At 42.6% G+C, this 25,237-nt stretch overlaps 1 protein-coding gene across 3 annotated transcripts in view; it reads left to right on the top strand.

Annotated features, from left to right (window-relative positions):
- Positions 1-14,342, top strand: part of Armt1 (acidic residue methyltransferase 1) — a 16,145-nt gene extending 1,803 nt beyond the window's left edge. For 2 of the 3 annotated variants that reach the window (XM_005363434.3, XM_013352257.2), the window contains exons 2-5: positions 741-846; positions 4,077-4,321; positions 9,982-10,144; positions 12,707-14,342. In XM_005363434.3, coding sequence (XP_005363491.1) covers positions 741-846; positions 4,077-4,321; positions 9,982-10,144; positions 12,707-13,471 — 1,279 coding nt within the window. In that variant the 3' untranslated portion in view covers positions 13,472-14,342. The remainder of the gene's footprint in view (positions 1-740; positions 847-4,076; positions 4,322-9,981; positions 10,145-12,706) is intronic. The other variant, XM_013352258.2, reaches the window with a different exon arrangement.
- Positions 14,343-25,237: the final 10,895 nt, after the last annotated feature.

The raw sequence follows: 25,237 nt of genomic DNA, 5'->3' as shown, positions 1-25,237 counted from the left end.
GAGACTACCATGCACGTATTTGTTTAGGGTCGGTAATAGTTCTCTGTGTAGAGAAGACAGTGAGGAAATCCTTTACGGGGGAAATGAAATAGCTAAGGGTTAGACAGGAGTGAAATAAATAGTCTTTCTCACTGCTCTGCTGTTCCAGGCCCGAGCACCCTGCGGCTCCTTTACTCCCATTTCCCTTTCCATCTTTCGGAGTAGATGAAATCCCTCGTGATAGGCCTGGAATCGGAGCCTCTTTGAACTTACACATTATTGAAGCAGTTTCTGATTTAGGAAAAGAAAATGAAAAGAATAGACAGAAAATGATTAAACAGAGTTCTGGGGCAGAACCTGGTATTATAGTCTGCTTAGCTCCCATGACATTAGAGAGATTTCAAATTTTCTGTGTCTTTCTGTTCGTCTTTCTCCTTCTCTTCCTCCCTCCTTCCTCCAGACTGGTCTTAAGTATTCCAGGATGGCTTTAAACTATCGATCCTCCTGCCCTCTAGGATCACAGTGGGGCGCCACTGTGTTTTACCTTCGTTAGGGCTTCATTCCTATGAACACTCTCCCAGCTGAGCTTCATTCGCAGACCCGTAGCTCTTTATAAAGCAGATAAAACTGGTTTGCCTTTAATATGTATACAAAGAAATTTGAATCCAAATGAGGTGTCCGGAAACTTGGGCCCGTCTTCCAGTGTTGAAGACACAGTGTGACCTTCCTATGCTAGTGTCACAGGTGACTCTCTCTTCTAGGTCATTTGCATATCTCACAATTAAGGACAGAACACCTCAGATCCTAACCAAGGCTATTGATACGTTGCATCGACATAAAAGTGAATTTTTTGAAAAACATGGAGAGGTAAGAATTATGTCTCAACTTTAGTTTTGTGTTACTTCATGAGAATTACAGTATTCGTGGAAGGTCGCAGCTCTCATGTAAACATTGGTATCTGGTGCACATACATACCTGCTTTTCTGTGTTAGAGGTGGGACAGCAGCCTCTGGTTTAAATGTGCTGTGTGCTTACTGTTTAGTCTCACGAAACGTTTATGGACCCCTCGTCTTGTTTTCTGTTATAAATGAAGTTGCTGACTTCTCTAAGGAGAAGACTTTTTAGGTTTCAGACCTAGCTGTATTACAGGACTTGCTTTTCTAACCTGAGATCTTGATAAAGTGCAAAACTCACAGTGGAGGGCGGTGTGAATTATGATCGATTGATGCTCAGTGTGATTAAAAGATTTGCTGATTTGGGGTAGAATAAGACTTTAAAAGCCACCTTGCCTGTTCAAACAACGGGGGAGGAAAAAGCCTAAATAATTACGTTATTGTCAATCAACGCCTTTAAACCTGTGACTCCAGTAATCTTTAGATTGCTCAGTGTGCTGTAGACGGCTGCATGGACTCCACTGCCCCAGCTTCTTTACAGGTGTGGGCCACCACGTACAGATTATACACTACTGGAGAATGAATTTGGGGTCCCTCCTCTCCTTTTCACCCAGGACGTCTGCATGCTAGGCAAGTGCTATACCAACTGAGCTGCATGCCAGGGCCTGTGCATTTCTTGAATGTGTTGAGCAGTGGTTAGTGACTTCTTTCTTTTCTTTCTCTCTCTCTCTCTCTCTCTCTCTCTCTCTCTCTCTCTCTTTCTTTCTTTCTTTCTTTCCTGACTGAGTTGAAATGGAACGAAGCTGTACACAGGTATTTTGAGTGTGTAGAATTATGTTTCTTTTTTAAAAATCATCTATTTTATGTGTATGGGTGCTTGGTCTCTTGTATGTTTGTGTACCACGTGCATGCTGTGGTCATGAAGGTCAGAAGAGGGTATCACATCCCCACCCAGGAACTGGTATTACAGATGGTTCCATGTGGGTGATGGAACCAAACCCAGGTGCTCAATAGCAGCAGTGAGTGCCCTTAACATCTGAGCTACCTCTCTGGCCCCAGTGTTGTATTCTTTCCAAATAAATTCTGGAGTAATACAGGATCATCTTTTTTCCCTCTCTCTTCTTGAGACTATTTAATTTAGGCTGGCCTTGAACTTGGATTCTTCTGCCTCTGTTTCTTGGATAGGGCTAGAGGCTTATACCACCATACCCCACTGCCTGTTATTCTTTATTGCTGACATCCAGCTCATCTTGGACACTGACATTTGAGTAGATGAATTTTGTAAACGGAGGCTGCTTGTTCATTCCTGGCTGCCCAGACCTGAATAAGTACACAGGAATCATGTTAATTACAACACTGCTTGGTCTGTTAGCTCAGACTTATTTTTAACTAACTCTTACATGTCAAATCAAGCCATCTCTGTTAATTAGTGTATCATCACAAGGCTGTGGCTTCCTGACAAGGTTCTAGAACATCTTTCTCCTTTGACAGCTACAAGGTGTCTCCCTGACTCCGCCTACTCTCTCTCTCTCTGTATCTCTGTTTGGATTTCCTGCCTGGCTTTACTCTGCTAAGCCATTGGCTGAAACAGCTTTATTAACCAATGGTAATAAAACATATTCATAGCATACAGAGGGGAATCCCACATCATGTTCCCAGTGTTTTATCCTATACATGCAACTTCATTTTGGTGGGTGTACATATTTACTTAAGCATAAATGAACCAAATTTAAGTACTTTGCTTGAATATTGACTTCTTTACTTAGTACACATTACCTTAAGTCTTTGGCCCATGTGCTCATTGTGAGAGATGGCTGTTCTGGTTAAGCCTGCGAAAACATGGTCTGTTGTTGATGTAACCCTGTTCCATTTCACTGTGCTGGAGTCAGCACAGTCTTAAAGCACTGCCTGAGTAGAGTCAGCTCTTGGTGGTCTTCCTGACACCTCTTTAGGGCTCCCATACTTTTAGACTCTTCTTTGACTCTGTGAGCAATGCTATGTTCTCAAGGGAATCATGTTCCCCATTTGGTTCTTAAAGCCCACCTCCTAGACTACCTGGTTGGGTAGATGCTGAGTCTCTTGGGGATGGCACCAGGCCATCTGTCTCTGACTCTGAACATAGTGTCTGGTACACACAGGACTCAGAAAAATGTTTGAACTGGAATGAAACAAGATGAGAAATAAGAATTGATGTTGTAGGATATTTGTTTATGCAAATATGTGTGGTTTAATTATGCAAAGACATGTTGTATTTGTTTATGTTGTGGAATGTTTGTTTAACTATTTAACGATGTATTGCTATTTTACCTTGCCTGCCTAAGGCACCTGATTGGTCTAATAAAAAGCTGAACGGCCAATAGCAAGGGAGGAGGTGTAGTTGGAATTTTTCCATCGCACCTGCCAGCTCACAAATAACCACACCGAGACTTCTTACTATGAAAGCTCAGCTAATGGATTAGACTTGTTCCTAACTAGCTCTTATATCTTGAATTGCCTTATTTTTATTAATTTACTGTCTGTCTTGTGGCTTTATTATCTTTACTCTGTACTGCCCACACTCTTTTCCTGCTTTCTTCACTCTGGTTGGCAGCTCTCTGGGTCTCCTTTCTTCTTAGTGTTCTCTCTGCCCTGAAAAATCCTGCCTAGCTATTGGCCACTTAGCTTTTTATTAAACCAATCATAATTACATATTTTCACCCAGTGTAAAAAATATTCCTCAGCAATAATGCTTTTATAGTCTTATACAAATCTCAGCTGGGGCCCAGGTTTGGTGGTGCATGTTTTTAATCCCAGTGATTGGAAGGTAGAGGCAGGTTGATCTCTGGAGAGCTGCGGGGTGGGGTGGGGGTGACTCAGGGAGTCCAGGTTTCTTTTCTAGTCCTGTCAGCGGAAGTTGTGCGAGTGGGAAGCGACACGGCTGGTAGTGGTTCCCTTCCCTCGGTGTGCTGCTCAGCCTTCTAAAAATGCCCAGAGGCTAGATCTTAGAAAATAAGAAAGTTTAAGTCATGCCAAGGCCAAGATCATATAAAAGTCAAAATGTAATGTCTCTAAGATAATATAAAAGGCGAAATGCAGGTTTACAATGCTGTTTTTTCTTTCTTCACTTTAGGTCTATAAAGATATGCTTCTCTCAAGAAATATCCATAGATGTGTGCACCCACAGACACAGCCAAACTTTCTTGTTGTCCCTTTGTACTTTCACAGGAAGGAGTGGAAGCTGAAAAGAAAGCCATCTCTCTTCTTTCTAAATTACGGAACGAATTACAGACAGATAAGCCAATTGTCCCCTTGGTTGATAATTGTGTTGACGCTGACATATGGAATCAGTACCTGGACTATCAGCGGAGTCTGTTAAATGAGAGCGACGGGGAGCCCCGCTGGTTCTTCTCGCCCTGGTTGTTTGTGGAGTGCTACATGTATCGGAGGGTTCACGAAGCCATCATCCAGAGGCAAGTTTACAGCTGTTGGATAGCAAGTGTTTAGTAATCCATGATTGTTTCTGAATAGTTGAGCAGGGGCCAGCAAAATGGCTGAGCAGGTAAGGAGCTTGCTGCCAAAAGTGAGGGACCCACATAGTGGAAGGGGAGAACTGACTCCTGAAAGTTGTCCTCTGGTCTGTCTTCCATAGGTGTGCCTCGTCGTGTGCGCCCCTCAATAAATGACTTCATAGGTGTGCCATGCCGTGTGTGCACCCCTCAATAAATAAGTATAAAGAAAATAATTCAGCAGATAGTAAGGATAATGTTTGGACATTTCCACAAATGATTGAATAATATGATCTTAGTGAAGATTTTGTGTCTGTGTGTATGAGCACACATGCCATGCATGCGTGTGGAGTCAGAAGACAGCTTATCGGAATCAGTTCTGTCCTTACGCCTTCACACCCAGCCTCATAAATTCTTACAAATACCTCTACAGTAAAAACAGATTTTACTGAGTAAAAGAATCATTAATTTGAAATGATTACATACAACAATTTAAGATGAATCTGTGTGTCATGGTGCATGCCTTTAATCACAACACTTAAGGGGCAGAGGCAAGCGAATCTCTGTGAGTTCAAGGCCAGCTTGGTTTACATAATGAGTTCCAGCCAGGGCTGCATAGTGAGACTTTTTTTTTTTTTTAAATTAAAGTAGAACAAAGAAAGCAAATGCTTTATTTATAACAAGAATGTGCGTAGTCACTTTTCTCGTTGTTGTGGCTGGGCACTTGCAGGAAGCAACTTAAGAGGAGGGTAATACCGGCTGCAGTGCACAGCATGCGTCTGCTCATGGCCAGGAAGGCGTGCGGCATGAGTGGGCAGTGCGGGCAGCCGGGCACATCTGCAGGCAGGAGCAGGGAATGATGGAGCTGGAGCTCAGCTCACTTCCTTCTTTTCCTGCAGCACATTTAGGCTGGGTATGCCCAGCTCAATTGACCTGATGTAGATAATCTCTCATGGACTTGTTCAGAAAGCTGCCTCCAAGGTCAATAGAAGTCATTACAAATAATATATCCGAACCTATTCCATGTAAGGAACCACCAAAATAGGGACTCTTGTCACAAGCTGTCTTAATCTTTGTTTTCTTTTTGTTTTAAAGACTTACACATGTTTTTATAGGCAGTACTTCCATGCATATGCATATTTATGTGTCTATATACAACATGTGTGTGTATATATGCACTACTTGTGTGTTTGTGTGTGTTTATATGCACTATTTGCATGTGTATGTGTGTATATCACTGTGTGTACGCATTGCTTGTGTGTGTGTACTACTTTCTTATGTATGTGTGTGCATTACTTGTGTGTGTGTGTGCTACTTGAGTATATATTTGTGTGCTTACTTCTTGAGTATGTGTGTGTTTGCACTACTTGTGTGTATATGTGTATATTCTACTTGAGTGTGTAGGTGTGTGTATACACTACTTTGTGTGCACTAGAGTGTATATGTGGATATGCACTATTTGAGTGTGCATGTGTGTGTGCTTACTACTTGAGTGTATATGTGTGTATGCACTACTTGAGTGTGTAGGTATGTTATACACTACTTGTGTGCACATGTGTATGTGCTTACTACTTGAGTGTGTAGATGTGTGTATACATTACTTTGTGTGCACTAGAGTGTATATGTGCATATGCACTATTTGAGTGTGTATGTGTGTGTGCTTACTACTTGAGTGTATATGTGTGTATGCACTACTAGAGTGTGTAGGTGTGTGCTTGCACTACTTGCACACTGGTGCCAGCTCAGTCTGGAGAGTGTCAGATTCTCTGGAACTGGAGTTCCAAGAGGTTGTAAGTCACCTGTTGTGGGTGCTGGGAGCAGAACCTGGGTCCTCTGGAAGAACAGAAGTGCTCTTAAACACCGTATTTCTCCAGCCCTAGTATTTTGTTTTTAATGACTAGAGAAAAGTCTAGATGCTACTTATTCCAAAAAAAATCCTTTCAGAGATCATTTGTTCTGTTTATTTTTTCTTAAGAAATCCTGACATGCATCTGGTTCGCAGTGCAGAAGAAGAGGCGATGGGAATTGTCCTTTTATTTTTTAGGTTCCAAAAATACAAGTTTGATGTAAGAGGAATCCTTTAGTACCTGTTTCTAAACCCCGCACAGGATGATCCAAGTGTGGATTGCAGCTCACGTTGTAATTGTAGGTCTTGGGAAACTGAGGCAGGAAGAATGTACGTTTGAGTCAGCCTGGGTTATAGAGTGCGCTCCAGTCTGTCCTCGGCTCAGAATCCCTGTTGAAGGGAAGAAATGAATCAAGTCAATACTAATTATAAATTTATTTTAGGAAATAATATAACTTTCAGTCTAGGATTTTTTTCCTTTCTTAATTTTTATATTTTCAAACATAGGAATTTGTTGCTTTTGCCAAACAGATAGATTCTAGAACTGTTTCATCTTTCAGAGACAGCTATCTGACCTGTGTTAGTTTTGCCTACTTTCAGGCTATTTATTGATTGAGGATATACACATTTTCCCCCATCTTGAGACATGGTCTCATCATCCTTGAACTCACATAGCCCAGGCTGGCTTCAAAATGATCGTCTTCCTGTCTCAGTCTCTCAAATGCTGGAGTCACAGGTGTGTACCACCACACCTGGCTCCTAAGTTTCCTTTAAATTAAATAGTATAATATATATTTATGACAGGCTTCCTCCACTGACTGTTGTATTGGTGGAATTTATCCAGTATGGGATTTTTATGAAGAACAAAGCTACAAACATTTTTATATATGTGCACATATGCATTAAAAATATTTTCCTTAATTATATATACATATATGTGCATATATCTATATATTTACAATAATTTAACTTTATTTTATGTGCATTGGTGTTAAGGTATCAGATCTCCTGGAACTGGAGTTGTAGACAGTTGTAAGTTACCATGTGAGAGTTGGGAATTGAACCCAGGTCCTCTGGAAGAACAGCCAGGGCTCTTAACTGCTAAGCCATCTCTTCTGCCCCCCTACCATGGATATTTTTTAAAGATACATTTTATTTTATTCGTGTGTATGCGTGTTTTGTCTGCATGTATGCTTATGCACCATTTGGGTGGCTAGTGCTCACAGAGGCCAGAAGAAGGCTTCAGATCCCTTTGAACTGGAGTCATAGATAGTTAGGAGCTGCTGCGTGGGTGCTCAGAATTGAATCTTGGTTCTATGGAGAAGTAACTAGTGCTCTTAACCACTGAGCCCATCTTTCTGCATATTCTGACATGTTTCTGATGAACATACACATGTGTTTCCTTTAAGACTATATGTACATGTATTGACTCAGAGCATGTGCACATACACAGCATCACTAGATTCTGAAGTAATGAGTGTTCTAAAATGGGGAACCGTACATATCTATGTGACATTTGCTCTCTGAAGCATAAGCAATAATGTCACATGAGCTGTGACTTTAATGAATGGCTGTTAATTTAAAAACATGACCATGGGTTGCAGACTTTTCTGTGGAGGGTTAGAGAATGTTTAGCTTTGTGACTAAATGGTCTCTGTCATAGGGACACAACCTTGCCACCGTGATGTGCTACAGCCGTAGCACACAGGTCAGCAAGTGCTGTAGTTACAGCCTGGGTTGCTGACACTGAGCTTCCGTTCTGTGGGGCACAGAATGTGGCACACCCCGCTCCCTCCTTCTCTCCCTTCCTTTTTCTGCTAAGACGGGGCTGGCTGCCTAAAAATCGTTATGACTCCCAGGATGTCCCCAGACTCAAGGGAATCCTCCTGACTCAGCCTTCTTCTAAGCACTGGGCTCATGGACGTAGGCTACTACTGCTTCTCTGCTTCACTGTTAGCAATTCTTGGTTTGTGGGTCAGACCGAACAGGTCTCAGCAGGGTCTGTGGACTCTGGTTAGCAGTCCCTTACATTTGAACTTGTATCCAAATGGCCTCTGTCCTTCTAAATCACCTTGAGGGACTGACTGATTTCAGTAACACTATCATTGCTAAAAAAATATGTTTAAATTCTTTAAATTTATTCCAGAGCCCATTTCTAGTCCTTAAAAAGGAAAATTAGCTTTGTTATTTTTGAGTCACTCCTCAAGTTTGTTAATCTAATGTTTTTACTCAGCTTGTTTGTGGTCTATTCTACTGATATTACTGAACGATTTTTTCTTTTTTGGAGACAGGGTTTCTCTGTGTAGTCTGGCTGTTCTGGAACTCACTCTGTAGACCAGGTTGACCTCAAACTCACAGAGATCCACCTGCCTCTACCTCCCAAGTGCTGGGATTAAAGGTGTGCACCACCACTGCCCAGCCACCGAGTGACAGGGACTTACCTGTTGCTGAAAGTAATCTGTGGAGAGGTCCAGGGTCACTGACAGGGTGTTTAATAATATGCCACAGGTTCGGAAGAGGGTTCCCAAAGAAGAGCTACAGGGTGCTCTGACAGTGACAGCGCCCTTGGAATAGAGGTCAGAAGGAGCAGCCTTCCCCTGGTACATCATTTTAAAAACATAACCTTGCCTGGTGCCGTGGCTTATGCCTGTAATCCCAGCACTCTGCAAATTGAAGCAGGAGGATTGCCTTGAGTTCTAGGCCAGCCTAGGATACAGAGTGGGAACCTGTCTCGAAAATAAAATAAGTCAGGCAGTGTTGGCACACACCTTTAGTCCAATACTTGAGAGATAGAGGAAGACAGATCTCTGAGTTCGAGGCCAGCCTGGTCTACAAAGCGAGTTCTAGGACAGCCAGAACTGTTATATAGAGAAACTTGGTTTCGGAAAAAACACCCCTCCCCTGCCAAACAAACAAACAAAAAAAGTCATTACAGAAAGCCCTGTGTAATTTTTAACCTAACGTGGACAGCCTATGAAGAATGTTGTTAATTGCAAACATCAGCTAATCAGGATGTTTTTCAAGTCCTGAACAGCAATCATGTTCGTACTTATATCTTGTTAGTTATTTTCTCACATACCTTCTCATGAAGCTGACAGAGCCACAACACAAACCTCACCTTTGACCAGAAGTAACCGGGGAGTAAAATTTGACACACTCCAAATCTGTGCGTAAATGACCGCTTGTCGTTTGCTAGTACGGACAAGAGTATTAGTTGTGTTTCCCTCGAGTGCTCTGCTCCAGCTGTCTGGTGATGACTGCGGCATTCAGGGATGGGTTTACTATCAGGTCCTCCACATAGGCTGTGAAAGGATCTAACAGTTACCTTGTAATCTCGTTTCCCGCTCCTGTTTGTGTCTGCTGGGTAAATGATTGTGGCCACAGTCACTATAATTGCTAGCTAGTTCTAGTAAAATAGTTTGAGGAGTTTGAGTTTTGTTTTATTTTCTTTGAGATAAGCTTTAACTATGAAACCCTGGTCGGCCTGGAATTTGCTCTGCACACCAGGCTAGCCTTGAACTCAGAGCTCCACCTGCCTTTGTCTCTGATGTACCAGGATTAAAGATGTGTACCAGCAGCCATGCCGGCCCAGAGATTTATTTTTGTGTGATTGAATTTGTTGGTGCTGTCTACTGTCTGTGAGTGCTGGTTGTCAAGGTGGTAATGTGTTCTTCTTGTTAGGGAACTGCGTCAGCCAGGGGAGGCTTTGTTGTTGTTGTTTGTTTTTCAAAGGGACGGACTCACATAAATGCTTCACACGTGTTTTCTCCCACCTCAGCCCTCCCATCCACGACTTCGATGTGTTTAAAGAGAGCAAAGAGGAGAACTTCTTTGAGTCACAGGAGTCAATTGACACCCTGTGTCTGCATTTGCAGCAGCTGAGACCAGCCAGAGACCTCAGTGAAGACCGGAGGAAGGAGGAGTTCCTTAGACTTCTGCAGGTATCTGCATGGTTTTCATATTCAGTCTGCAAACAGTGCTGTGGGCGTTAGTTTATACAAATGTCTATTAGTTTATGCAGATATTTATACGTCAGTGATACCTGTATTATGATTATGGTTTTGGCTACTTTTCTTTCTTTTATTTGGTGTTTTGTCTCTGAACTGTCCTTTATGTTAGCCTGAGATTTAAGAAGAAAGAGAACACTGCACGTCAGTTCATTCCTCCGTGCAGCTCACTCCGTCAGGAGATAGTTCTTTTTCCTGTGTCCTTTGTCCCACAAGTAGACCAGACCCTAAAGGGAAAGGAGGTGCTGTCCCCACGGCTCCTGTTCCCCCTAGAGAAGGCCAGAGTTGTCTTCTCATATTGCCACCATGAGCAAGCGATTGGTGTCCCAAGTCTGAAGTTGTTTTAGTCCACAGGGGGCAGTGGTCTGTTCCAAAGCGTATAGCCCTGTGACTACTCACACAAATAATTTTGGACCTATTATGCCAAGCGCTTTCCTAGACCCAAGCAGCCATAATTTTCTTTGTTTCATGTTTTGAGACAGAGTCAGAATGGTAATTCATGTAGTGCAGATGAGCCTGAAACTCAACAGCCGTCCTCCTGCCTCATCCTCTCGAGTGCTGGAAGTACACGTGGGAGTTGCCACTCCCAACCTAGGACTTGGTGATCTGAGCTGGGATGAAGGGCGTGTGCAGGGCCCCAAGGCCTCATCTCAGCAGGAGACATTGTAGCCACTGTACATGTGGGGTGCAGTGCTTACCATAGTGTGCACATGGAGGTCAGAGAACAAATTGCAGAGCTTGTCGCTCTCCTCCTACCATGTGAGTTCTAGGGACTAAATCGAGGTCATCAGGCTTGGTGGCAAAAGCTGTTACCGCCTGGACCATCTTACCAGCCCCATTTTAGGTTTTATTTTAGCCTTATGCCTTAAAAAAAAAATCATAAATTGATTTTTTTTAAAAACAGTAATGCACGTGGTTGAAAATGTATCATCTCAATTTTAGTTTTTCATTTCATTTATTTATTAATTGAGACAGGGCCTTTCGTGCTGTTCATGCTGGCCTTGGACCCCTTGGTGTAGACTTTTATTTTGAATGTAGACATTATTTGTTTGAGTCTCCTCAGGTAGCTGGGAATATAACCACATGCCACCAGACTGAGGCACTTTCCTAATTTTAAAAATTATAGCAAGCATGGTGGTAGTGCACACCTTTAATCCCAGCATTTGGAAGGCAGAGGCAGGAGGATCTTTGTAAATTCAAGGTCAGCCAGGGCTGTATAGTGAAAACCTATTTCAAAATGTGTGTTTCAGAATATACACACACACACACACACACACACACACATATATGAGAGTAGAGTCTCTCTGGGATAATATTTATTTTGTGTATGTGTGAATGAGTGAGCGTATACAATATACTATGTTACAGCACCAGATTGCTCAGAGCTGGAGTTAGGTGTCTGAGGACTCTGGGTTTGTTATGTGAGTGCTGGGAATTGAACTTGGGTCCTCATGATTGCACAGCCAGTGCTCTTAGCTACTGAGCCATCCCTGTAGCCCCTTGGGTAACTTTTTAAACAAAGTTTTATTGGAGTACAGTTAACATTTTTATGTTGGCTGTGGTAACTTTGCTTCTTAACCACTAGAGCTGGTGGTTATTACAGAGACCCTGTGGCCCATGGCCTTTTTTCTGGCTATGCTGGGGTTGAACTCAGGCCTTTAAACATGCCAGGCAAGTGCTGTAACCCTGAGCTCCAACCCACTGAATGCGTCTATAGTCGAGACTGTGGTGTACTATGACAAGCATTCCCGCATCCTCAGGAGGGCAGAGGGCGCTGTTCTCATTCCCTTGCAGAACCTCAACCTTAGGGACATGAATTGCTGGTGATCTGTAATAGAAGATGTTGGAGTTTGAACACAGATGTGACTCTGAGCCTTCAGTCCTAGACATGGGATTTTTTTAGCTTAAAAAACATAGGATTACATATCATTTTCGAAAAATTAGCATCAAGCATTACTTCAGTATACAGCTAAATAATAAGCAAATGACTGCATAGGGCATGTGGTTAACTTCACCTGTCGTAGGGTTGGGTCTGGAGACATCTCTCCATCCAGTTTCTGTTAGCAAGCAAATAGAGGAGCTCGTTTCAGATATGCCCTCCTCCTAAGGTCATCCAGTCATTCTCGGACAAGCCCTCCTGTGGTTGTACGATCGGTACAAAGAAGCAGTGCGATTTGGAGATGTGGAGAAGAAAAGGACTTTGCTTTTCCTCTTGATTTCACAGCATCTGATGGCATTTTAATATCTTTGTATTTAAGTAAGAAACGTAGGTACTATATTGCTTAAAATTTTCATATAATCACTAAAATATCATTGTTTTTACCTTAGTACAGGATCACATAAATACATTCTGTGCTGTTGGAGAAAATGTAGATTTAGTGGACATTTTAGGAATTTTGTAAAGATACTATGAATGTTTTGGGTGCCTTCCTGTACAGTGGAGTTTTTCTTGGTTATGTAAAAGAGTAATGGCCTTTTTCCCCCTTTCCATTTCAGATCTCCCTCTGGGGAAATAAGTGTGACTTGTCTCTGTCAGGTGGAGAAAGCAGTTCCCAGAAGACCAATGTCATCAACTCTTTGGAAGGCCTGAAACCATTCATTCTGATAGATGACACAGAATCTCTTTGGACATTGCTCAGTAAATGCAAGAAAACAGCAGAAACATCCGTAGTTAGAGTAGACATTGTTCTGGATAATTCTGGCTTTGAACTTGTTACAGATCTAGTATTCGCTGACTTCTTGTTATCGTCTGAGTTAGCTACTGAGATTCATTTTCACGGGAAAACTATCCCGTGGTTTGTGTCTGACGTTACTGTGCATGACTTTAATTGGACGGTTGAACACGTGAGGAGTAGTAACGAGAAGTCCACGTCTGCCTGTGGTGCTCACTGGGCAGACCATGTTAGGGTGGGCAGATGGACTTACCACGATCATACATTTTGGACTCTGCCCCACCCATATTGTGCGATGCCCCAGGTCGCCCCTGATCTGTACGCTGAACTACAAAAGGCATGCCTTGTTTTATTCAAGGGGGATTTGAATTATAGGAAGCTGATGAGTGACAGAAAGTGGGAGTTTACCACTCCATTCCATCAGGCCCTGAGTGGCTTCCACCCTGCACCTCTGTGTAGCATAAGAACATTAAAGGCTGAGCTGCAGGTGGGTCTCCAGCCCGGGCAGGCCGAGCAGCTCATGGCGTCTGATCCCCACTGGCTGACCACTGGCAAGTATGGGATATTTCAGTTCGATGGTCCCGTTTGACCGTGCGCAGGGATTCCCAGCTAATCTCCTTTCAGCCCCAGAAAAGCAGTGCATGGATCTAGTCCTGCTTCTCACCAGCCACGGGCAGCCCCATTTCTCAGCTCCTGTGCCACCTTACACAGTAGATGGCAGAACAATTTCCCTGCTGTCGTGTTTGGGAAGACGGGTCTTTAAGCTAGTTACACTATGCTGGAATTTTAATCACTATTTCAAGTTAAATGCATACGTTTAAGTGGTTTTTAATGAACTCATTTTTAATTGCAAAGAATAAAAGTGAATTCTGCTTTTTAACTTTGTTAACCTTGTTTTTTCCTTCCTTAAATAGAATGATTATTTAATATTCTAAGAAGACTAAATATTGTTAACTTAGTTTTGGCTTTTGCATTAATGGCCTAATGAGCATATGCCTTGTGACAGCCCTGCAGGGAGGCATGTCGTGCTGCTCGAACACAGGCAGAATTACCTCAGACCGAACTACCGCCTGCTGTCCTGCATGCGTCTAAGGTGTAAAGCCTGTTTCCTTGCCCGACTTGTCTGGGATGTGGGTCAGAGCAGAAACTGGACATTGTGAAACAGCAGTGTCTGACGAAGGACAAATGCAGCCTTCCTATTCTCAGATTTCCATGCGGAAGTCAACACACAGGTTTCCAGAGAGCAGTTTCCGTCCTCAGTAGCACAAGAGTGTGTCAGGTGTAAAGGCTTGTTTTGCATTCTTTTAGATACGGCCAGTCCAAGCCCATTCTTTATATTACACTTGTATTGTTTTTGACCTCAGCTGCCAGAGTCTGCAAGTTCATGCTACTTTGTTTTGAAACAAATTGGAAACAAACCAGGAAATGTTTTTGTGTACTGGAATAATAAATGAATTTTACTGAGAAATATCACTAGTTTTGCTTTCTTTCGGGACGGGTGAAAAGGAGAAGATTGACAATGAGATCTGCATTGTATACGCACTGTGTATTTTGACTGTTACCTAAAGCTGTTGTGAGATCATGTGATGTAAATGAAGTTAGACCCTGCTCTTGTTCAGTCTTGGGATTCTTTCAAGATGTTTAAAGCCATCTGGGATGTACTGCTTCCTGCTCACAGGTCAGTTTTAAGCATCAAGTCATTGAAATGCTCAGTAAGTTGTAACTGCAGAACCTGACGTTCAGAATGAGATGTTTTGACGGGCTTCCTGGCAGTGACGTGAGCGGTCATACACCACACTTGGTGTTCACTGTTCTGGCGTCCCCTACTTCATGGCAGTGACGTGAGCGGTCATACACCACACTTGGTGTTCACTGTTCTGGCGTCCCCTACTTCATGGCAGTGACGTGAGCTGTCATACACCACACTTGGTGTTCACTGTTCTGGCGTCCCCTACTTTTGCTCTGTGGTTTATGAAGAACACACATGGTAGTGTTTGAGAAAGTGGTTCAGCCCCACCCCCTGCAAGGGAGAGCCAGAGAAGAAAGGGTCATCCAGGAGAGTAAGTTCAAGATGGAGTTCTTATGGATGCGTAGTAGGAAACGGTACCTTCCTGTTGGTTGTTTTTTCATTGAGACAGATTCATTCTGTGTAGCCTAGGGTGCCCTTGAACTCTCTGTGATCCTCCTGCCTCAGCCTCCCAAGTAGTGGTGAGATTACAAACATGAACTAATGATCCCCCCCCCCCAATTTTTTTAGTACTTACTATATTGCCAATGTTGGCCTAGAACTCTGTTTGTTTGGGCTAGTGTCTCTCTCTAGCCCTGGCTGTCCTAAACACTGAGCCAGGTGGCCTTGCTCAGTGATCTACCTGCCTCTGTCTCCTGGCTGGAATTAAAGGCATGCGCCTCCATACCTGGCTAGTCTAGAACTCTTAGCTGCAGTGCAGGTTGGTCTCAAACTTATCATCTGGCCTCAGCCTTCCAAGTGCTAAGATTGCAGGTATGTTTGATAGGCCCGCTTACCAGTTGATTTTTAAAACAGCTTTATTGCCGTAATTAGAAACGATTTAGTCCAAGTGCACAGTATTTTAGTACACATAAGCTTGTACAACAGACCAGAACATTTGTCACCCCTAAAGTCGATCCAGCACCATGGAGAACACTAAATTCTGTGCATTTGTTTACATATACTGGGCATTTAATATAAATAGAATAATAAAATGTGTGGCCCTTTGTGACTGGCTTCTTTTAAAAGATCTTTAGTAGTCACAATTTTCACTACTCCCTTGTGACAGTTAAATAGTACTCTGGTGTATAGGTATACCACATTTGACTTGCCCATCAGCGTTCTTTCTCTTTTTTCTCCTTTGTTTATTTTAATATGTTTGTTTTCAGATAGGGTCTCACATTGCCCAAGCTGGCATTGAACTTGTTATGCAGCCTAGGATGCAATTAGTGATCTCCGAGCCTCCACCTTCCAAGTGCTGGGATTACAGTGATGGGCTGGCCCAGAGTTTCCATTTGCTCATTCAGGATGCTGTTGCTATGGCTACTGATGGATGGATACTGGAGTTTCCTGTTTTCTAGGTAGATATTGAGGAGTGATAGTGCTAGGTCATGTAGTGGCTTGAACTTTCTCAAATGTCACCGCTTCATAGTTCCTTCAGCAGTGCATCAGGGCTCCAGTGGCCCACACCCTTGTTAGCACCCAGCACAGTTGATGGTTTTGATTATATCCATGATGCTGGGCATTGAGCGAATGATGAGCATACTGACCATTTCTATGTTTCTTTGGGTCATAAGTTTGAGGTGAGCTGGGACTATAGATACTAGAGTTCCAGACCAGCTGAGGCTACACAGTGAGGCCCTGTCTTAACAACAAAAAATTGGACCAGGAAATTATCTTACCAGATAAAAGATTGGTAAATATTTTCCTGCCATTCTCTAGGTTATCCATTTTACTTGTTTTAATTTTTTTTTTAAAACAGTGTTATATGACTCAGGTTGGCTTGGCACTGGCCATGTAACTCAGGTTATGACCTGTAGGTGGAGTTTTTCTTTGGGACTGCAGGCTCCCAAATAACCACATAGAGACATACTATTAATTATAAATGCTCAGCCAATAGCTTGGGCTTATTATTAACTAGCTCTTACAGCTTAGAGTAACCTATATTTCTTACCTATGCTCTACCACACGGTGAAACCTTCTTCAGCTCAGCGTGTTCTGCTTCCTCTGTGTCTGGCAGCTGGCAACTCTACTCCCCTTCTTTCCCTATGCTCTCTTTGTCCACAAGTCCCACCTAACTTCTGCCTGCTCAGCTATTGGCCATTCGGCCCTGTATTAGACCAATGAGAGCAACAAACAGTCACAGTGTACAAAAAGGTTATTCCATAACTATGACCTCAAACTTGCAGTCCTCTTGTTGCTTCATCCTCTTGAGTACTGAGATAACAATCTATATGTCTGGTCAGGCAATGGTGTTGCACGCCTTTAATCCAGCACTCGGGAAGCAGAGACAGATGGAGCTCTGTGAGATTGAGGCCAGCCTGGTCTACAGAGAAATCCTGTCTTGAAAAACCAGCCAGCCAGCAAACAAAAGACAATCTGTATGTATGTCTTTCTATTCTCTTTCTATTAAATATACACATTAGATTGACCTGCAGATGGATGGGAACACACACACACACACACACACACACACACACACACACACACAACACGTGCTTAAGAATAGGTTAAAGAGGCTCCAGGGTTCAGAAACTCCCAAAGTCAGGGTCAGATTTAAGGAGCAAGGAAGAGTCTGTAGTTGACCAGACTGCAGAGGTTGGTACCAGGATGTGGATAGTCACTGTGATGGACCTGACTGTGTTGGTCTGAGGGAGGGAGGTGTATTGTAGAAGCTTTTGGAATTTTGGCCTGGAAGTGCTCAGAGCCTAGTGAGTTGCTGCAGGAACTCGGAAGGTAAGAATATTCAGAAAAAAAGCTGACAACGGCAGCCTGGCTTGTGAGAGTCCTTTGAAGACACTTGCCATTTGTGTGATCGTTTTGAGTGATGAATCTGTAGAAGTGAAACCTTTGCCTTCCTGGGACAACGGACAATGGTCTGCTAGGGCTGGAAACCCAGTTGTGATTGTAAGAGCCCAGCATCACTGAGGTGAAATCTGGGAACTCTCTCTTCAGGGTCAGAAGCTGTGGTCCTGAAGGGGCCGAGGCTGTGCTTGCGCTGGCTGTCAAACTTGCTAGCATGTAAGAGCCTCCCAGGTGGTGCTGGGTTTGAAGGAATGACGGGGCCACAGAGAGCAGCTGAGGCTTGGCACTGTGAGGCGAAGGTGCAGCTTCAGGTGCAGCAGAAACCCCAGGATGGAGAAAATCATGGAGAGAAGCCAAGGCTTGGCACCATGTGAGAAGTGAGGTCCCTGCAGAGAGACACCACACTTGGAAGGAGGGAGCCTCAGTGGAGAAATCGCCTCCATCAGGTTGGCCTGTGGACTTGTCTGTGGGGTATTCTTTTGAATACTGATGGCTGTGGGAAGGCCAGCCTACTGCAGGTAGTGCCTTGCCTGGGCAGGTGGTCCTGAGTTGTATAAACAAGGCCAGCTGGGTACATCAGAGGAGCGAGCCAGGAAGCAGGGCTTTTCCATAGTTTCTGCTTCAGTTCCTGTCTCCAGGATCCTGCCTGGGCTTTTGCTTGATTTGGGCTGGCTGTTCTTGCGAGCCAAACACTTGCCTCTCTGAGCTGGTTTTTGGTTGGTGATTTATCACCGCCTCAGAAAAGGCCTTAGGAGCCGTAGACCCAGAACTGGGCAGGTGGAGAATGTCAGGAGGAAGTCCCAGGCCATTTTATGGGTCAGTTTGAAATAGGTCGAGGGTTAAGTGTGGGAGAAACTGCACTTGAACTGGAGCCTGGGGACACTGGCAGGAATCCTTGACTGGAGCAGTATTTCTTGGATGAGGACTTGGGGACAGGTGCCTGGATGATTAGTCAATGTGCCTGCCACTGTCGTGGAATATTACCTTAACTAGGCTAAGATACGTTACGTTTGTTTATGCTGCGACATATTTTAACTATGTGAAAGTGTGTTACATTGGTTTGTGCTGTATTTGTTTTAATTATGTAAAAATGTCTTGCCTTTGTTTCCCCGTTGTCTGCCTAAGGCACCTGATTGGTCTAATAAAAAGCTGAATGGCCAATAGCTAGGCAGGAGAGGGATGGGCAGGGCTGGCGAGCAGAGAGAATAAGTAGGAGGAGAAAGGCTCATAGAAGGAAGGGAGCAGAGAAGGAGGGAGAAAGAGAAGGAGATGCCAGGCATATGATATACAGAAGGAAAGAAAGGCAGAAAGACCCAAGGCAAAATGTAGATGAAGAGAAACGGGTTAAGTCCTAAGAGCTAGCGAGACAAGCATAAGATAAGCCCGAGCATTCGTAACGGAGAAGTCTCTGTGTCATGATTTGGGAGTTGGTTGGCGGCCCAAAAGAACTTTCAGTCTCAGGGTATTCCTTCTGGAGTCCAGGCAGGGGGTTCCACCGCCGTGGAACTGTGACTGAATGGCTCGTGTAACCCCATGCATCCTTAGGCATCATTTTTATTATCTGTGCCATCTGCACTGGCTGACAGTGGTTGTTTGAGCCTTTGAACAATGTGTTACAGCTGCTCTTTCCTGGTGTTGAGGCTCAAAGCGGCATGACTCAGGTCAAGACTGTAGCTTTATGCGATGGGGTTATTTCAAGCTAAGAGAGGCCTGAAGACTGATAGTCCATAGGAGACTAAGCCAGAGCAGGCCTCTTCCGCTTTCATAGGATGTGGAAGGAGTCTGTTAATGGCACCAACCATGATAATTTTGAGTCTGTCGTATTATGCTCAATATGATGATCTTCACACCCATTTTCCATTTCTTTTTCTGTGGTTGACTAAAACTTCATTGTATGTTAGCCATGTTTTCCTTACCCATGCCTCTGTTTGTGAGTACTTGGTCTTACGGTGTAAGTTGGCTATTCTGAATGTCGAACATTTCCCCCACATATTTATTAGCCCTCGACTCTTTTTTGACTTCTTTGAGACAGAGTCTTGCCATGTAGCTCTGATTATCCTAGAACAGCCTATAGATCAGGCTGGCCTCAAATTCTCCTGCCTCTGTCTTCTTAGTTCCAAGACTAAAGGTGTGCATAACCATGCTCAGCAGCCCTGACAGCATCCTACTGGTCATTAATTCAACACCCAAATTTTGAAAGAGAAACATTTAAATCATGATACCGTTTCCTATTAATTGTGTGGCCCAAATCATAATCTCAAGAAATACTGTGAAGTCAGATGTTCTTTCTGGTTTGTTTGGGCTACATTAATCTCAACAGCAGATTATATTAGGGAAGCTATAAACACATTAACACATAGTAGCATTCTGGTATCTACTTATGGGCATTAGAATATTGCATCAATGCTGATATTTTTTTCTTCCTTAGTTGAAGAACCTCTGTGGCTCTGCAACCCCAGCCCATGCTAAGCAGTCCCATCAGAGACCATCCAATCTATTCTCTTTTCCTTCTGCTTTTGCTTTTTGAGGCATCCCATTTCCCTGCTCAGTTTCTTGAATATTTCTTCACTCTATCTCTAGACTGTCTACAAAATAAACAAAGGAACCAGTTCATCCTGAAGATACTTCTCATAGGTGGATTTCAGGAGTTGCCCACCTCCTGGGACAGCCAAGACCTGCATCTTTGGTGACTTCAGTTCTGCTGGAATTTAATACAAAATTTAGGCACAAGGGGGAGATCTGTTAGCGCAGTGGAGTGGCTGGATTGTGCACAGAAATTTCAGCGAGAAAGGCTAGCAAAACATGATTTTCATTTTGGCTGCAAGCATTCTTGTGTTTTCAACTTTAAAATGACTACAGTGGAGCTAGCCATCTGCCATGGTGATCAGGGCAAGCATAGTATAGAGGTGCATGTCTTCATCCATTTTGGGGACTTAATTCCTGCATAGATTGTTTGCAACAACATATTACAATGATTTGTCATTAGGCAGACTGGAAACTAAAATTCAGGAAGATGAAAAATATCAGAAAACAGTCACACTGTAGAAAAATCTTTCTATGAAAAAGAAATAGCTTCTCATTCTTACAGCCTTTGCTTGAATGTTACACATAGTAAATTAAAGGGAAGAATGCCATAAACTTCCCTAATGTATTAATTGTGGATGTAACAAGTGATGTTTTAAAAACACAATTGAGTGGACTTGTTGGCATACAAAAGAGTTCTAAGATAGCCCAGAATGGAGTATAACAAAGCTTTATTTATTTGGGGATAAATTCACAGAATGAGTAGTGATCCACAGTCCTCTGTGTGCACTGGAACTGAATCCAGCAGTCAAGAGGCCCGCACACACTTTTCATCTTCATTTATAGTACAAGAGACCACGCCCACAGTGGGCTGATATCTTAAAGGCTGTTGGCTGAAGGAGTTCCCACAGTACCTCCCCCTTTTGTCTAAAGAGAGTTCTAAGCCTAATACAAAACTATATACAATAAGAACAAATACCAGTGTATTGTCCAGGGAAAAGAAGAGGCAAAAACATATATAAAAAATAGAATTACAACCAGCATGAACACATCAAACAAATAATATATGCTAGATTTTCAATAGTTATCCTATCTAAGGAGTCTAAGTCTTATATTAAAAATGGCTTGGTTAAGTCATGAGAGAAAAGTAACTATGGTGATCTAGTCAACCCTATCAAAGACCTGAGGAGGGAATAATATTAGTCAAGTAAACAGGAAGTATAATCAGGCAACTTCCAAAAGGTGCAAGAAATGACTACCTGAGCAATCACACAAAGTCTCATTTGCAATGTTGGGGCAACCAACTTTGGCTGAGGCCTAGAATAACTGATAGACCATTTCCAGAGGCAGGAAAATTTGAAAAACTGTCTGACTCTGTCTTGACAAGGGTTGGCAGTCTTTTTGCTTGTATCCTGCTGTCCAGTCTGGACACTGTGCATTTTGTCAGTGGTCGAGGCAAGGGCAGTTCTTTGCCCAAAGGTCAGTTTTGTCAAGAAGAAAACAAACTCCAAGTGGAGTGTCTTCAGTGCTCAACATTCTCTTCAGAATAGATCAGTGCTGCAAGGAGCAATTGTGTCTCACGTCAACAGAATCCTAAGTTATTTAAATACCATATTTTACAGTTCTTTGAAGTGTTTAAAGATTACCTATCTATGTGCAATACAATCTCTCTGCATCTAAAGAACCTGAGTAGTCTAACTAAGGCTTCATATTAAGAAATTAAGCAATCTTTAAACAACTGTGCAGCAAATGAGGACTTCAAAATGTAAACAATATATAAGTATCTTGGTCAGAGGTAGAAATGTATAGTGTAATATGATAAATATATACAAAATATCTTAAGCAGAAATAGAAACATGCATGCATGCAATATGACAAAAATAACTTGGCATAGGTGCATAAATATTGTAAACAGAAATAGGAGCATATTCAATATAACAAATATAATTTGAATTTTTATCAATATATAAGAATCTATACCAATGTAAATTGTCTATAAACAAATAGCTCATAAATAATCTCACTATTACTTACTATTATTATTAGTGTGCTTAAACTCACACTAATCTTTTTTAAAAATATTTATTTATTATGTATACAATATTCTTTCTGCATGTATGCCTGAAGGCCAGAAGAGGGCACCAGACCTCATTGCAGATGGTTGTGAGCCACCATGTGGTTTCTGGGAATTGAACTCAGGACCTTTGGAAGAGCAGGCAATGCTCTTAACTGCTGAGCCATCTCTCCAGCAAGCTCACACTAATCTACCTGTTATCCCATCCCATTCATTCCCCTTTATTTTTTTTCAAGAGAGATCCCTGAGCCTACTTTATTTCTACCCCCTACCCTATACCAGTTATAACCAACCCCTAATAGCTGTCCCTAACCCTGAGGACAAACTTTGTTGGCAGAGGGGACATCGTTTTCTAGAATTACTTCTAGTTGTCATGGGGACAATGCTATTTCTATGGAATCCTCTAAAAATTAAAATAATGGTTAAGTTTCAGGATTACTGTCTGGTATAATTGCAGATAGTCTCTGAGTAGTTGGTAGGGTTCTTCTGTTGGGCACCATTTTGTAATTGGAGACTGCTCAGCTATTTCCCATCTGCACAGATCTGAATAATCTTAAAGAAACTATATTAATTACAACATTGTTTGGCCGATGACTCAGGCATATTTCTTGCTAGCTCTTCTTACATCTTAAATTTGCTCATTTCTATTAATCTGCATATTACCATGAGTCTGTGATTTACCGGAAAGATTCAGGGTGTCTTCCTCCTTAGGCAGCTACATGGTGTCTCTCTGACTCTCCTACTCTCTCTATATCTCTGTTCGAATTTCACACCTGGTTTTACTCTGCTAAGCCACTGGCAGAAATAGCTTCTTTATTAGCCAATAGTAAAAAAACATATTCAAGCATACAGAGGGAAATCCCACATCACTGATTTAAAGGAATAACTTTCTGGACTATCTTCATGTATAAAGACACAAATTGAGCTAGGCAGCAGTGGCGCATGCCTTTAATCCCAGCATTTAGGAGGCAGAGTCAGGTGGATCTCTGAGTTTGAGGCCAGCCTGGTCTCCATAGGAAGTTTCAGGACATCCAGGGCTACACAGAGAAATCCTGTCTTGAAAAACCACACACACAAAAAAAGACACATCTGAGAGGTGGTGGCGCACACTGTTAATTCCAGCACAAAGGAAGCAGGGGCAGACAGAGATTTGTGAGTTAGAGGCCAGCCTGGTCTACAGAGCTTGTTCCAGGTCAGGCTCCAAAGCTACAGAGAAACCCTGTCTCGAAAAACAAAGCAAACAAAAGAAGACAGAAACTGGGCTTCCTGCATCTCTAATTCAGCGACTCTTACGTTGGTGTTCGAGAGGGTCAGAGGGGAGCATTCAAGTGCAATGGTTTATAAACTGCGGGGGTGGTGAGTCTGTACTTTTAATATCCCCTAATTAAGCTATAGTGTTGTAGATCTCAGCACAAGCAGTCACGTGTCACATCAGATGACAGTTCCTTCAGCCGTCCTTCAGTGCTGATTCTTCACCGTGTCTCAGTCAGAACCCTAGGTCCATTTTTAAATGATTTAAAGCCTTTAAACATTTATTTGGAGAAGTCCAAATTACTGTATAAAAGCAACTAAAAATCTCATTTTCCCCCCCTTTTCTCTTCATACTTCCTTTCTTTCCTTTCATGAAGTTGTTGAAAAGAACAGCTGGGTTTGTTTTGATTTCTATTTACTTATCTGTTTGGTGCTAGCGCTAGACTCCAGGGTCTTTTTGCTCACACAAAGCACACACTGTGCCATTGAGTCACATCCCTAGCCCTTCCTACCTCACACATTGAGGGGACAGATTATAGTGTGTTTTTCTTTTTATCTTGAATCTCAATAGAGTGCTCTCCTTCATGTTCTCAAATGAATCTTTAAAATAAATGGTTTTTTTGTTTTGTTTTTTGAGACAGGATTTTTCTCTGTAGTTCCAACTGTCCTGGAACTCACTCTGTAGACCCGACTGGCCTCAAACATAGAGATTCACCTGTCTCTGTCTCTCAAGTGATGGGGTTAAAGGTATGTACCACCACTACTTAGCAAATGAAAGATTCTTATGTATGCATATATAGACTAAGCCATTAGTTTTTGTTTGTTTGTTTGTTTGTTTGAGATAGGGTCTTCCTCTGTAACCCTTTGTGGCTGGTAACTGTCTACGTAGCTCAGGATGTCCTTAAGATTATAGTAATCCTCCTGTCTCTGTCTCCCAAGTACTGAGATTACAAGTGTGTATGCCACTAACCCTGGCATAAAGGTTTTTGTTGTTTTGTTTTTTTATAAAACCCAAGAAAGCCAGGCATGGTGGTACATTCCTGTGACCTCATCATGTGGGAGACTGAAGCACTAGAATGACCATGAGTTCAAGACCAGCCTGGACAATACAGCAAGATCTTGTCTTGAAAAACAAAACCAAAGTTGAAGTGGAATCCCAAGTAGGGGTGTGTCCCTACAAGTAAGCATCCGGGAAGGGCAGTCAGGACCATCAGGAGTTGGAAGCTGGTCTGGACTACATGATGAGTTCCAAGCCAGCCTGGGCTCTATGAGACACTGTCTCACAAATGATATAAGTCAGTAAAAAAATAAATAAATAAAATAAAAGAACATGAAAAAGGCAAGCAAAGTATGGAAAAACCCCCAATGGAATGGTTTTCCTATTTAGAACCTAGAACCAAAATTCACGAACTAATATTTCATTCATTTTTTTTTGGCTTTCCAGACTGGAGGCACATAAAATTCGTCAGACACAAAATGTACAGTTACCATGGATGAAGCGCTGCATTGCAGGCAGAGTATTAAACACCTTACTCATAACGTGGCACAATATGCTAATACAGATGCCTGCAGATACTGCAGGCAAATATATTTGCTATAGATGGCTTTCACAGACATCAAATGGCAAGAGTGTTTGTTGTTGCTTTGAGGCCAGGTCTTACACTGTAGCTCAGGGTGGCCTAGGACTCATTGTATAGCCTAGGCTGATGTCAAACTTGTAACAATCCTCCTGTGTCAGCCTCTAGTGGGCTGGGATGATGACCATGAGTCATCACGCCCAACTGAACACAGGAGTTTAAGTTACAGGCACAAGGTTATCTAGTTAGTCAGTGAATCAAAATTTAAACTCCACTCTGTTGGAATTCAAAACTCTGTTTATATCTTTGTAAGTTACTTCATTTTAGCATGATTTATAGCCATGCGATTATTTTCAATGAGTAAATACACTAACAGCAGCAACAAGAGGCAGGGTTCTG

The sequence above is a fragment of the Microtus ochrogaster genome, linkage group LG9 (assembly GCF_000317375.1).
Source record: "Microtus ochrogaster isolate Prairie Vole_2 linkage group LG9, MicOch1.0, whole genome shotgun sequence".
Classification (NCBI taxonomy): domain Eukaryota; kingdom Metazoa; phylum Chordata; class Mammalia; order Rodentia; family Cricetidae; genus Microtus; species Microtus ochrogaster.
Note: the sequence above shows the minus strand (reverse complement) of the source record. Positions and strands in the feature narration are given on the sequence as shown.